This window comes from Rana temporaria, chromosome 2, assembly GCF_905171775.1.
Source record: "Rana temporaria chromosome 2, aRanTem1.1, whole genome shotgun sequence".
In the NCBI taxonomy this organism is placed as follows: Eukaryota; Metazoa; Chordata; class Amphibia; order Anura; family Ranidae; genus Rana; species Rana temporaria.
In genome coordinates this window covers 230,393,018-230,408,414 of record NC_053490.1, presented here as the reverse complement: position 1 = coordinate 230,408,414, position 15,397 = coordinate 230,393,018, and the positions used below count along the sequence as shown (strand labels likewise).

Genomic DNA, 15,397 nt, shown 5'->3' with positions numbered 1-15,397 from the left:
TAGCAAGTTAGAAAAATCAGTCTAGACCAGTGGTTCTCAACCTGGGGGTCGGGACCCCCACGGGGGTCAAATGACGATTTGCCAGGGGTCACCAAATCCTGGGCTGTTCCTGAAGCCCGTACCACTCTCCCAGCCTTTTTGCGTCTGCCCAGCAGGGCTGTCCCTGGAAGCCTGTGGAAGCCTACCTGGGCTGTCCCTGGAAGCCCACCTAGGCTGTCCCTGGAAGCCTACCTGGGCTGTCTCTGGAGCCAACAGCCGCCCACTCGGCCTCTTCACAGCCACCCATTCAGATCACGGCATTGCTGGGTGGGCAGAGACTGGAGGTCAGCTGACTGTTGAGGAATGTGAAGTGGGAGGGTCTGGAGGAGACCCCATCTCCTGAGAGAGCTAGAAAGAGAAAGAGTGGTACATCCTAAAATGTACCATAAGGGGTTTTAATACTGTAGTGGAGTGGAAAGGACTCATGGAGCGCTAAATGTTCATGGGTTAGGGGTGCAAATTACTTGTCTAGCCTTGGATGCTGACAACCCACCCTACAAAAATAATTTTACTGTTAGTGGGTCCCCACAACTTGGGAAATTTTCTTAAGGGGTCACGGCATTAATAAGGTTGAGAACCACTGGTCTAGACGGAACAATAAAGCTCAGGCTTCCTTTATAGCATGAGGTTTAGGTAATTTTCCAGCATGCAGTTCTAAAAATGATAATAATTTTTAAGCATACCTAAAAATGATATGGTGTTAAAGGTATAAAAATATCTGAGCATATGGGATGTCATGTTTTAAATGTCTATCCCAAAAAACAACAATGCTGTATACACAGGGGTAAAAAATGGCTGCACATCAAGAAAATCCAGCTTTGTATAAAACTTCATTGTTACCAAGAAAAGCACAAGGTTGCCCCACCTGGGACCTACCTCTTATTTCCAGTGGTTCTGCTAAGGAGCATGGGGTTGAGAGTTGATTCTCTTTTTGTGGTTTGAATGATGTTGTACTGTTGGAACATCTTTATTTTGGATATTTTTCTCTTGCAGTAAATTATTAACTGACAATTAAGCATGTAGATTCTGACCTAAAGGTAAAGATATGTGACGTTATTGAATCCTTTTGAAAAACACAACTTATCTGGTTGTTAAGTTGATCAAATAGAGTCAAGTGAATGGATCCAATAAAGTCAATGACCTTGATCAAGTTTGTAGATCAGAAATTCTTACCTTTCTCTGGCTCCACTAGCTGCATGCCTGTTCCCTATCGGTGACTTAGAATGCAGTGAGACCAAAGACAGCAAGGTAACTGGTATTTTTAGAAAGAGGTCAGACTCTATTTTTTTTTCTTTCAATTGCCTGTTTTTGTGGGGGTTTTTTTCATACAAGGCATTTTTAATAAAAAATATACCAGTTCAGCCAAAAATCTGTTTGCTTTCCTTTCCATGAACCTAAGATATAATTTTGCAATAATGACTTAACAGATTAAATCTGAAATAGTGAAATCAATGTTCTATTAGGAAGGACGCCATATTTTCCCACCACATTGGGGTTGATTTACTAAAGAAAAATAGACTGTGCACTTTGCAAATTCAGTTGCTCCAGAGCTTATTGAATAAAATAAAGCTTCACTTTACAAAGAATATTCAATCACATGCAAGGAAAAAAAAAATTTTGCTTGCACATGATTGGATGATGTAAGTCGTCAGAGATTACCATCATTTACTAAGCCATGGAACAAGTGCACTTGCAAAGTTCACAGCCTCAGTGCTGATCCTGACCTCCCTGGGGCCCTGAGCAAAATGACATGTGACATTAAAGTTGAGAAGTGGGGGGGGCTGCCGAAAGTGACACATCACATTAAAGTCTGAGAAGCGGGGGGGGGGGGCACTGCCGACAGTGACGCGTCATATTAAAGGTTCAGAAGCGGTGGGAGGGGGTGTTCTGCTGAAATGACATCTGACATTAAAGCGGGGGTGCTGACTTCTTACCTCCCATGCAGCCAGCGAGTTGAGAAGCGGGTGAGGGGGCGAACATGACTTTTCACCAGGCAGGGCCCCTAGTAATTTGGGGGGCCCTCCGCGGCTTGCATAGTGAGCCTATAGGGCGGATCGGCCCTGCACAGCCTATATGCCTTTAGTAAATAACTTAACATTGTGTTTTTTTTTTTTCAAAAGCATCTGCAAATCATTGAAAGTAGTTGCAAAGAACTCCAACCATGAATCAGTTTTCTCTATATTTTATTGAAATATCTATCAGAGGGACTGAAGGATTGGATTATAACTGTTGTTTATTAATTTGTCATTAGTCAGTTGTGAATGTTAACAAATCACTTTATAGAGTGCTGGAAATCAATCTTCGTGCAAAGGGCACCCAGATATACTGTAGATATATAGACTTATTCCATAAGGCAGTGATCATAAGCATAATTGAGCAACATATAGCAAGCAGGTTTCAGAAGTTAGATTTGCGTATGATAATTTCTGATTGATTTCTATTGGGTACTTCACTGTACATGTTGCTTTACTGAATAAAGAGAACAGAACACTTGAATTGTGTATTAAAACTGGCATTATTTTATATTTCCTAGGTGGAAGAGTTTTAGATAGTACTAAACTTCTTGGTGTGAGCAGAAATATTTCAATGGAACCAAACAACACTGGAAAAAAAACTTTTTCAGGTATCTAACCTATTTGTAAACACATTAAACCCCTCCTTTTTATATATTTTTAACACTTGCGCAAATATTTATTGATAAATATATATGAAGTTTAATGAATCAAGGATAAAACAATAGCAATAGCAGCCCACCTGATTTCTACAAAGACTGATGATGGGGGGCCTAGCCTGCAGTAACTCTGCAACTGATTGGCAGACCCCTTTTCAGTAAAAGGATCTATTTCCAGGTCCTTAATCATTAGCATAAGTGATGTATTCCTTCATTTGCCTTCTCTCTGAAACATCATGCCACATTGAGGTGGTAATTGCTGCAAAAGGGGCCCAAACCAAGTACTCAGTAAATATGCATGCTTATACTTTTCAGAGGTCCGATATTGTTCAATGTACAATCCTAGTTTTATTGATTGCATGTAATATTCAAATTTTCTGAGATTGTGGATTTGGGGTTTTCATTTATGACAAATCACGGCCTAAGCGATCTTGCTTTGCATGTGATGAGTCTATCTCAGTTGCATTAGTGAAACAAATGAACTTTTGCACGATATTCAAATTTTTTGAGTTTCACCTGTATATTGCAATTCGTGTTGCCCATCAAAGTGATCCCTCTATGGCCAGTCTCTACTCTTCTTGTGCTTGCAGGGCAAAGTCACAGGTTTCCTTTACCGACCCCCAACCCAGTAACCTATACCCACCTTTTTTCACCCTCCCAACTCTGAACTTCCATGTATATAGGAACATGTAATTCAGACTTTTCCTCTCATGTGATAGCACTGATGCTTGGTGATTTGCGCAGCACTGTCACAAAAGGGTATGGAAAAAGACTTTATCCCTGCATAGGCTTAGACTAGAATGGCTAAGAGGTTACACATGGCTTGATTTCTTCACTCACACCAGCTAGATGTAACAGTAGTGAAGAGAGAGGTAGGTGAGTATGTTCTGCTGGGGAGTGAGGCAATAAGGCCCAATTTACATTTCCGTTTGAGGGGGCAGTGAAACCACATGGTTGAGCTGTTTTTTTACCGGCCCTCAACTGCTTTCCCTGTTGCTGCTGAGGCTGAGACAAGAATCATACCCCATGTCACACTCGCTGGGGGGGGGTGCAACCCATTCAAGGGAATAGGGCAACACTGCAATCGTCCCGCAACCATGCACAATGTGTGCAGTTGAGGAGCGGTTGTCTGGTAATTAGGGGGTTAAAACTTGTCCCACCTGTCTATTGCTGTCTGAAAAGTGATTTGAATGCAGGTCGTTCTTCAGACAGGTCTTAAGAGGCCTTAATCTAACCTGTTGCTTTTTCCCTGCATGAGCAAATCACAGGTTTGTTTAGATATAGCTTATTGTCCGAACTACTTTTAATTTGATCTTGTTATCTCTATAGTTTCTTCACCACCTTTGCCCCCAGTGAAACCAACTTCCTTACGTAGAAGAATTCAGTATAACAATGTAACAGGGAGACCGAGAGTCACAGGTAAGCTAGTGCTACTTGCTGATCGTGTCCACACCAAATTTGTGTCCATTTTTTTTATCTGTTTTGTATTCACTTTTTCATCCACTGATTTCATTGTCTGTGTAATGCATAGCGTATTTATTCTATTAGAAAAAGTTGACAAAATGTCATTAAAAAAAATATAGAAAACTTACTTTATATAAAATAGAGAAATGCAATTAGGTTACAGTCATTGAAAGTTTTTGAGTACGGTTGCCAAAACATAAACAGTGCATGTAATAAAGGCATTCTGTTATTTTATTTATTAATAGGGTTTAGTGTAGTTTTAAAGTCCACAAAGGGGTTGGTGGGTTGGGAAGTTGGGGGCACCACTCAAAAAATAAATAAATATATATATATATATACTGTATATATAGTAGAGAGAGAGAGAAAGAGATAGTTAAAATTGAATGGAAATGTATAGGAAATAATTGTGATGATTATAAATATTATTGTGATTTTTTATAATTGTTATTGTTGTGTTTACACAGTATCTTCACCACCACTACCTCCTGTGAAACCAACCACCGTTCGCAGGAGACCACCTACTAATGTTACAGCTAGACCAATTCCCCCAGGTATGTGCCTCTCCGCCTTACACTCCACCTTACACTGTTTTTTGTTATTGTCATATTTTGTTTTCTAATATCTGCCTCACACTTAAATAAAACTGCATCAGCCAAGAAACAAACAATTTGTTTCATCATTGTAATGTTACCCATACACATGCAGGTTATCTTTTCTTTTCAGCTTTTCTCTGTTGATAACCCTAATTTGTATGGCTTGCTGAAGACTTTCCAGGTTGATCATTATCTACCTACCTATCTACCTACTGCAGTATTATTCAACCAGAATGGATGATGCAATTGTCCAAGGGACAAATTATTTCATGGGTCTGTTTGCCTATTTAGTTGAATTCAGTTGAGTTCATCTGCCCGGGAAGTCCATAAATGTCTGACTTGGTCATCACTGTGAATGGCAAATATGAATAATCAAGTCACACATTACCAAAATGTCACAGGCAGCTTTGTCTTCAGGTGTTTGTCCAAATGCATACCTAAGAGGACATGATACCTAATATTCTAATAGGGTGTTGGGTATGAAAAATGTGCTACCAAAAACATGTCTTGCTGCCTAAAGTACAGTAACCCCCCCCCCCCCTCCCCCACTTTTATTTTTTACTGTGCTGCAGGAATGGAAATTGGAAACTTCTTGATTGCTATGAGCAAGACAAATTATATTTATGTATTTTTTATTTATAAGCCAAACAGTATTTTCAGTACAATTGTACTGTACTGTATAGTTGGGATAGGAGTTTCTCTAGTCTGTTTTAAAATTTGCTTACCACTAAAAGTGATGTAATAGTTGATACAATGATTGCCTAACTCAAAAATCAACTGCATTGTGACCAAAAATAATTCCCTAGTTGTACACATTTTAAAAGTATTATTCCTTTAATCAAACTGTTTGAAAGGCTGATGCAGGATATAGATGAGCACAAGACTAACACGCCATAACTTCCCAGAAGCTGTTCTATTATCCTATAAACAATAAAGAAGTTAATAATGGCAAAATGCATCTTTAATTTAAATATCAATGTAGTATTATATGTTGTATACATTAAAATTATAATGTACTGGTGAGCCAGGATAGTGTTTTATCGATCTAACTATGCCACAATAACATGTCACTAATAACTTACTTCAACTAGTAAATTTAGTGAAACTAGTTAATGTTATAAACTCATGCTACATTCATACCTGAAATATAAGGTATGCAATTAAGGTATGCTGTGTTAAGGCAGTCCAATAAAGTTTGAACAGGCTCACAGCAAACCTCAATGCACAAAAAAAACACACCTGCAAAATTTTTGGCAATTCTGCACACCAAAACACACAGTATGCACATCATGGTGCACTTTAGTAAAGGATGCTGTGACAGCCACTGTATGTGTGCAAAGAGGTTTTGGCACAATGCGATACACACTGTGCATGAACACAGGTTGGATTAATGCACAGTAAAAGAGGCACTACTGTAACGTACAAGTGTGAAGCCAACATTTTAATTTAGCCACATCTCACAATCAGAGATATTGGAATGAGAACAGACATACAAAAGGATTTTAGTATGATTTCAAAGAATGAAAGTATTTTAAATATTTCAAAAGATTTACTAAAGAGTTAAGAATGTTCACTCATTAGATTGCAATCTAACTTCCATTATGCAGTAAAATTAAATTCCTGTTTGCTTGTTTCATCTGCACAGGATAGAGTATTCAACAGAAATTGGCTTTCCATATCATTGGATCATTTAAGTCAATAGTCACAAAATGTATTGAGTGAAGATACTTAACTAATCATCTCAAAAATGTATTCTGACTTCCTTGCCTACCCTGCAGAGAAGGGAATTTTCTGGAAAAGTATAGCTATAAAAAGCCAGAGGTGTCACACTCTAATCGGTTGACTGGTGTAAATAGTCACTCATTTTCTATGTAAGCCATTTCAATAGAAATTGAATCCTCACTTTCGGATGCCAAATGCCATTACTGTCTTCTGCGGTGCCGCTTTGCTCTGACTTGAGGATACCCAGTTGTATTGTGTTTAACTGTGGTTCTTTTATTAATTTTTTTATCAAGACTTCTTTGTATATCAACAGAGGTGCATTCATTTAACCTGTTAAAGCCGCCATATGCATATATGCATCCACTGGGCGGTGGGCTTTAATGCAGTTGTGGAGCTTAAACAGGGTTTAGGCTCAGCACTCAGGCCTGGTAGGGGAGTGATAACAATGTTAGTGGGGGGGGGGGGTGCCCAAGTTGTAATTTTTTCCCATTCTCTTTAGAGAACAGTTGTTCCAAAAACACATAGGCGGCCATTGCTGACATACTTATATAAAAATGCTAGATACCTGGCTCTCAAATTAATTCAATAAAAAAAAAAATTATACTAATAAGATGGAACAAGTCAGTATGCGTTCTGACTTCAGTGGCTGTGTGCTTGTCCTTGGTCAATGAGCAGCTCATAAAGTATTAAAGTCATAGGATTAGCAACTGGTCAACTAGCATTTTCAGAAGCAGTTCAGCAATGGCAACCTACATACAGTATCTCTTTCAGAACAGATACTGTATGTAGTTATGTAGGTTCTGATCTTTGTACCTTGTTTTTGTTACCCCTTTCTTTCATACTACTGTATATAATTTAAAATTACTTTATTGCGTTAGTAAAATCTATTGACTCATTTAAAAGTTAATTATCATTAGGCTCTTTCAACAGCTGGTGACAGACATGCTTATTATATAATATGAATTATTATTAGCTTGGCTTCCTTCTCTGGGTATAGTTCATGGTGTTATTTAGCTGGAAAAGATGAGGACATACTTATGTAGATTCCCCCAGGGCAGTTCTTCTAAATTTGTGGGTCTGGTTCCTTTAGCTACAGTAGTATTTAAGGCATGCTAAAATACATGCATTAATATTGACTCAGAGGACACTTTAGTACAATTTAAAGCAGTATTAATCTTAAAGGCAAACATTTATTATATTGCAGCTTACCAATTTTTAGATGTGATAGCTTTCTTTCTTCTATTTTCATCTGGTGATCCAGCCAGCAAGTCTGCTGGAGAGCACAAACTCTCCAGCAGAATGTATCAGGGATGTTTAAAATTATGTGTTTTTATTCATTCATGAAAAACATTTATCCCAAAAGGAAAAAAAAACTGTTTGCTGTAACTGATTAGAACGTGTGAGCTGGAGTTTGGCTTCAAATCTGCTAATTCATTTAACACTACCCTCCCCCCCAGACTGACAATGCGGTTGTCTTCTGTGCCTTCTCTACTCATTCCCCAAGAGTTGTGTCTTACTAATACTGGAGGTGTGTTACTGGCCAGATCATCAGGTGAAACCAAAGGGAAAAAGCCAAAGAAAAGAAACTGGTTCAGCCACCACTAACTACTGATTAGTAAGCTGTAATATATTAGACTTTTGGTTTTGGGTTCAGTACTGCATTCTTTATTGTCTAAGAGCATTATTGGCAGTGTAATTAATCAGAACCTATATATTTTACTTAACGAGTGATAAGGTATACATGCAGATGATGTCCGGAAACATAGATCTAAGTAATCACAATAGACTATATTGTTTAAAAAAACATCCCCCATTCCCAGGATAGATCTATTGACCCTTCAAAAAATATAAAATAGATCTAAATATATAAATATAAATAAATATTATGTCTACTTAAATGCAGACATTATGGCATACAACAGCATAGAGACACGATCCTTCAGAACAAGAAATAGGAGTTTTTTAGGCATGGTTTATTACAGTTGAGTCGAATTAGCGACTATTCGTGAAAAAAAAATCATATACTTCTACTTTTTAAATGGAAAGTATATGTGGAATTTGCAAAACTTTTTTCCATTAACAACTGGGTTATCCAGCTGGGTAATTTTTTGCTTCTGGAAGTCACTACTACTAACCCCACTGTTAGCAATAATTGTGGCATCACTACCCAGCTTTGTGTAATTAATTCTTCTATGTTAAAGGCTCAGTCAGCCAGAGTACTTATCCATTGCTTTAATTGGAGAGTTTGCTGTGCTTGACATCCCACTAGTCACAGCTATTATAAGGGAGACCCCCCTTGCTTTTGGAGGAAAGGGGAAGGAGGGGGGGTAAAGCCAGCAACTACTGCAGTGAGCGTTCTCCACTGTATATATACATTTTTGGTGGACTGACCCTTACGCATTAGCTTGTGTCATTTTACTTTAATTGCAGAAAAAAAATCAGCTTTCATATGTAATATAGACTTAAATGTTTACTATATTGGGAACATTTTATGGTGACTTAACAAGTGCCTGTTTCTTTAACAAGGATGTGTTCTGATATCACGTGCTTCTTCAGCTCCCAAGCTCAACTGTACAGTGGTATATATAAAACCACCAAAGGTGCAGCCAACCTTGCCTGCTACAGACGAAGACTTTGGTATGATAGATAGCTTGTGTGTGACCATAAGCTGTTAAAGAGGACCTTTCATCATCACCTAACTCCTATTTGTGATTTTTTTAAGAACCAGAGTGCTTATTGCATGCGTTCTAACCCTATGTGATGTAGTAGTATGAAGGAATTAAAGTACACGAAGCAACCAAACAACTCAAATATAGATTTCTTAATAATAGGTTATTTTTGATGAACCATGAAATCTTACAAAAATAACAGATTTAAATGATCAAAGGTCCGCTTTAAGGCTTTGCAAAATTAAATATAGTACATAGATAATGGTTTATATCGCATTTCTTTACAAACAAGCAGTGTGCTTACTTTTTTCAACATACTTTTAATACAAGCAAAGAATTATTGCTAAGCAAGTGGAAGATAGCCTTCATGTCAAATTCAAGGACTATACACTTCGGACTGTAAAAAATTATTCTTTGAGGAAATCACCACTAAGTAAATAGTTTGAAAAGTCATTGGAAATTTACTGCCTCTTTAGACATAATTGAGTGCATTGAAAACTGCATTCACAACACAGGCTACTTTTTCTTTTTTCCGCTAACATGAATTCCCACTGCATTTCCACTATTGGGTACAGAAATGGCGGTAGTAGAGTAAAGTTTGGAGTTCAAGTGATGTTAGCCTTTGTTAGCTATCTTGAGTTATTAAAGATGCAAGCTTTCGGACTAACTCAGATATATTCTTCAGGCTTAAGACAGGTCTGGAAAAAAAAATATTCTGAGGCTCGCATATTTATCCACAGAATTACAAAGAAGGATAATGAAATAGAAATATTTAAAAAATACAACTATTTTTTCTTACACACTGTAGTGATAGAGGCTGTTGTAAGAAATAAGAGATTAGAGTTTAAGGCCCCTTTCACACTGCCAGCGGGCTGTGTTAGCGGTAATCGACCACTAGTTTAAGTGGCAATTTACCGTCGTTTTAGCAGCACTTTTCAGCCACTAGCAGGGAGCTTTTAACCCCCACTAGTGACTGAAGAAAGGATTAATTGCGCCCCAAAAAGCGGTGCTGCCAAAACACTGTGCAGGCTCTTTTTGCAGCGGTGCCCATTCATGTCAATGGGCAGGGGTGGTGGAGGAGTGGTGTATACACTGCTCCTAAACCGCTCCAGAGATGCTGCTTGCAAGACTTTTTCTAACATCCTGCAAGTGCACTGCTCCAATGTGAAAGCACTTAGGCTTTCACACTGGGGCTGCAGGGGAGGCATTTTTCAGACGCTTTACAGGTGCTATTTTTAGCCCTTTAGTGTCTGAAGTGTGAAAGGGGTCTGAAAGTATTACTGGGGTAATTGACTTAAGCCTGTTACATACTATCAACCCGCTGGGTTGAACGAAATAAGATCCAATTTTAGTACAGTGATCTACCCGCTGAGCTATTGTGTTCTGACAGTGGGACCCCCCCACATTAACACACCGGTCAGTGCTGGCAGCCATTGGCTGCCAGCGCTGATCGGATGCTGATTGGATGCTGTATTTCCAGCATGCCAGTTAGACAGCAGCCAGCCGCCTTCTGTCGTACAGGCTAGTGTACACACAGGCTGAATGTTGGCCAGTTTCTGGTCAATACCGGACAATATTCAGCCCATGTGTACCAGGCTTAGAGATCAGGCACAATTCTCACCTGAAATTACAGTCTTTTTTGGATTTCAATAGAAGCATGTCACCTTAATAAGTCCTTTGTGAACTGATGTTTATCTTTTATTAAAAAAAAAACGGAAGATAAATAGGTGAAAAAAAACTGTATGTGCAAGAGTCAGAGAACAATATGGAGCCATATACAGGTTTCTTTGGTAAGGAAAGTAAAACTTGTTTAGTCTATTATTTTATATAGAAAACAGTCTCTTCTTTCATAAATGATGCTTTAATTTAGTGTAGAAACAAATTTGCACTATTTCTGCAGCTCTGTTTTCCACATGAGATTAGATTCTCTTCAGAATTCTTCAAGTTCCACTAAAGATTCTGGTCCAGGAATAAAAACAATAATTCAAAGAAAAAGCAAAAAAAAAAATATATAAAAAGGACATTTGCCATTTAGACATGTTTTCATCCAGTAATAATAATGATCTCAGGCAGCTGGGTGTTCCTTTCAGTTTTCTATTGGCAGACATATTACTTAGGTTTTCTTCATTATAGCCAGGCTCTGATCTGGGGAAATGAAAACACTACAGTTATGAATAGGCATGTATGAAAAAAAAATGTTTGCAAAGTTGACTAAATAGGAAAAAAGTACAATTTGAAACACATGTCAGCCAAGGCAAATGGGAGGGAGATGGAATAAGATGGATGGCCAAGAGGAACCAAAAAGCCCTCCTCCAAAATACTGACTTCATTTTTCTCTTAAAAAATAAGGTATTTACACATCAACATTTCAATAACAAACAAGGAACTGTGTGTCTATTCCTCTTTTAATGATAGTGGAAACATGCAAATAACGTCTTTAATTCTCAGTGTTCAGTATTATCCAGATTCACTAATTGCTATCAAATATATTGGGTAAACATGGAATATATGGAAACAATGGCTTCTGTGGAAGATGGTTTGACGGACACTGAGACAGGACAGCTAGTGAATGTATAGTGAGGCAAAAAAATCAAGGAACCAAGGACCTCCCTACACTGCTGAGAAGCACAGTGTTTCTTTCTTATAACAGGAGAAATCTGCATGTCCTCATTCCCATCACAGATTCAAAAATAGAAAAAGCATAGCTGGCCACCTGGACACAGGAAAAAGATTGGCTTGCAAAGCTTTAGGGTTGATATTCTAATGGCAAATAGCAAGTGCAGTTAATGTGGTGAAGCTCTACCAATTTCCATCATCCAATCATGCACAGTCAAAAGTGCAGTTTATTTTTTATTTTTCTTGCACCTGATTGGGTAGTCTTTTCCAGGTGAAGCTTCACTGCATTTATTAAGGGAAATTACTGCAATTGCACTTGCAAAGTACATAAGTCTTATAAACTGTTAATATAGTGACTATTTTCTTTCAGTCTTTCAGTGTTAATGTAGTAGATACAGTGCTACTAATGTGTTGATTATATCCTGGTCTACAACAGTATTATTGTGGTGGCTATAGTCTGTTATTCAGTCTCTGGCTGCAGTCATGTAAATGTGATAGACATGTAATGCATGTAGCAATAGTTATTCCCCAGAAGTGCTGTTGTAAATGTATGTTTAGTCTTTGAGTTTAATGGAGATAGTACTTTTCTGGCTTTAGTCATAACCACTAGCTGGCTGATGATATTGTAATTTGTTTTGGCTAAAAAAAATGGTGGATAGTCCATGATAGTCCTTGGATCTTAGCAGTAGTCAAACTCTGGTAAGAATGGTAAACATTTCCTGGATCTAATGATGGTCACTTCATGAATGTAGCAGAGGCCATTTAATAGCAATGATAAATCCCTAAGACAGAGATAAGGTTGGAGACATGTTCCGTCATTTGAACAAGAGTACCTTCATTCATCTTCACATGGAAGCATTGATAAAGCATGCAAATTGGTAAGTGACCTCTAGACACAGGCAGTTAATTCATATGTTCTCAGTGATCAGATTTTTGACTAACCACAGAAAACTGAAGCTCTTTGTTTGTTGAGACCCTGACAGTAATTAGTAGCCGCTAAAGCCTAGTAAGATGCAAGAAATACTTAAGTGATTGACGACTGAATAAAAATACCTTTCCATCCTTGAATACATTTAAATCCATGTAAATGGGTTCACTCATCTCTATTAGGATGAAAATACATAGGTTGCTGCGAGATAACTAATCATTTATAGATCATTGATCCAATATGTTCACGGTTGATTCAAGGAAGGCAAAAAACGTAAAGTATAGTCCAATTTGCCCCAGCGGGGTAAAAAAATACCTTTCTAATCATAATCTCCTGATCACCTGAGGTAATCATATTTTTCCGGGATCAATAATCTCTGGTGTTAATGTAAATGTACTTGTTAATGTTCAGTTATATTCTGTGCAGTTAGTAATGCAACCAGCTCTTTTTTTAAACAATCAACTGAACTGGCAAGAACTAGTTCCTGGGGAGCCTATTCTACATTTTCAAAACTCCACATTTTCAAAGCTCTTACTGTGAAAAAGCATTTCCATATGTGGGGGGTAAACCTCATTTCCTCCAGACGTAAAGAGTTCCCCTTTGTCCTTTTTTAATGACCCGAAACTGAATAACGTTGCACCAAGTTCGATATATGGACCACATATGTATTTATACATCGTGATGATATCCCCCCTTAGTTGGACCACTTATGTATTTATACATGGTGATCATATCCCTCCTTAACTACTTTTTCTCAAGAGAGATTACATTCAAATATTACACAAAATCAGTTTATGGTGTTCTCTGCTACTTCATATTACTGTCTGAACACACTTTCTGTGAAGTCCTGTTTTCCTTATTTTTAAAATTGACGTGACAAGTGGTAAGTATAGTTGTGTCTAGATAGTATGTGTCACACTAAATCAAAACTTCTAAAATGTTTAATGATTCTGTATCCTGCTTCACAGTCAGATGTTACAGGGTAAGGTAAAAGGCAGAACCAGCAGTAAGAAGCAAGATACAAAGAATAACTTTATTTGTATCTGTTTTATTTGTATATGTGTTTAAGTATTATATTTTGTATTCTATCAATACATCTGTTGTTATCATTATTAGTGAATATTTAACTGTATATATACTTGTACTATTGGTTTAAAGCAGACTTAACATCTGAAAATGAACAATGTACAGTTCTATTAATGACCCCACAACAAAGCAATAGATTTTGTAAAGAAGGTCACCAATGGAACAGTGCACTGCTTACTTCTAGACTTTAGGCCTGCTTTATCATGAACACGAGATAATCTAATTCTTGTTTGACACATTTTAGTGGATCCGACTGTATTCAATATATCTCCAAAATCAGATGTTGATACACTGGGCAAACCCAGATTTACAGGTAAGTTATTTATACATATTAAGTAATATGTAATAACAAATGTTTTAGTTGATTTATTTAGTTACTTTCTGCAAGATTCACAAATCTGTGGAATATGAATCCCAAGAATTAAGCAGACACATTAGACAAATTTCCCCACTCAAGGACACTAAAAGAAACAGAAAACCTGAGAACAAAAAAACATCTTATGCCCTGTACACACGATCAGACCTTTGTCCGACCAAATTCACATCGAAATTCCGACGGAATTCCATCGGAGGAAAAGAGAACATGTTCTCTATGTAATCTCCGATGGAATTCATCGGACTTTCTCTGATGGGGCATACTCCGATGGAATTTCTCCGATGGGGCATACAATTTCCGATGGAAAAAGTCAGTCGGAAATTCCGATCGTGTGTACGAGGCCTTAGGGGCATATTTATAATGCAGTGAATGTTATATTCACCAAACGTTCACTATCGATGAAACATTAACTGTCATTTAAAAAAAAAAATCTAGAAATTGCACTTGTAGAGAATGTTTACCGAATGTAATACTCACTGCTTTGTAAATGCACCCCTATAAAATTTTTGACTGTACAAGCTACTTCATAACGAGTTATATAACATAAAATGCATCGTAAAATACTTAAAGGTAAGGAAAAAACAAATAATCTGTCCTGTAATACATTGTTGCAATCATTGCAATGATCCAATAAGGCAGTACTTTAGTGAATATGTAAACCCTAACCATTAGCTTCTGCTTTTGGTCCGTTAAATATACAATTTAAAGTGGTTTGTTATATTTATTAGCACAAAAAAATTTAGTCCTTGAAACTTTGCCTGTGAGAGACATTCAGTGAGGTTTTATCAGCCCTGTCCAGCTCATTTATGTGCGGTACAGAACACTTTTCGATATAGAAGAGAAAGGGGGAATGTTGATCTTTAGTCTGTCCTATGGTTACAATGCTCCTGCTCCATTTATTTAGTACAGTGAGTAAAGTATTGCAACCCTAGTACCGGTAGTATGTAACTTGTAGGATCACAGGTTAAAAAAAAGCATGAAAAATACACACCACTTAGATCATGTATATTTATTATTTATTTTTGTGGTAAATGCCTTGTTCACATACAGTAGGTGTACTATTGCCCTCTACAGCCCTTGCACTCGTGCAAGGGCTGTGTTTGCCAGCAAAGGAATTCACAGGTGTTCCATGCATCCCTTTGCAGGCAGTCCCATTCATGTCAATTGAGAAGCAGCGGTTGCATGAACACAGCCTCTGCCCCATATGTGACATCATCTGCAGATAGTGAGTGT

At 37.6% G+C, this 15,397-nt stretch overlaps 1 protein-coding gene across 50 annotated transcripts in view; it reads left to right on the top strand.

Annotated features, from left to right (window-relative positions):
* The window catches only part of LOC120926536 (ABI family member 3 binding protein), a 454,839-nt gene that overhangs the window by 336,425 nt on the left and 103,017 nt on the right, over nucleotides 1-15,397 (top strand). For 49 of the 50 annotated variants that reach the window (XM_040336550.1, XM_040336548.1, XM_040336547.1 and 46 more), the window contains 5 exons: nucleotides 2,573-2,662; nucleotides 4,040-4,129; nucleotides 4,639-4,725; nucleotides 9,016-9,126; nucleotides 14,033-14,101. In XM_040336550.1, coding sequence (XP_040192484.1) covers nucleotides 2,573-2,662; nucleotides 4,040-4,129; nucleotides 4,639-4,725; nucleotides 9,016-9,126; nucleotides 14,033-14,101 — 447 coding nt within the window. The remainder of the gene's footprint in view (nucleotides 1-2,572; nucleotides 2,663-4,039; nucleotides 4,130-4,638; nucleotides 4,726-9,015; nucleotides 9,127-14,032; nucleotides 14,102-15,397) is intronic. The other variant, XM_040336568.1, reaches the window with a different exon arrangement.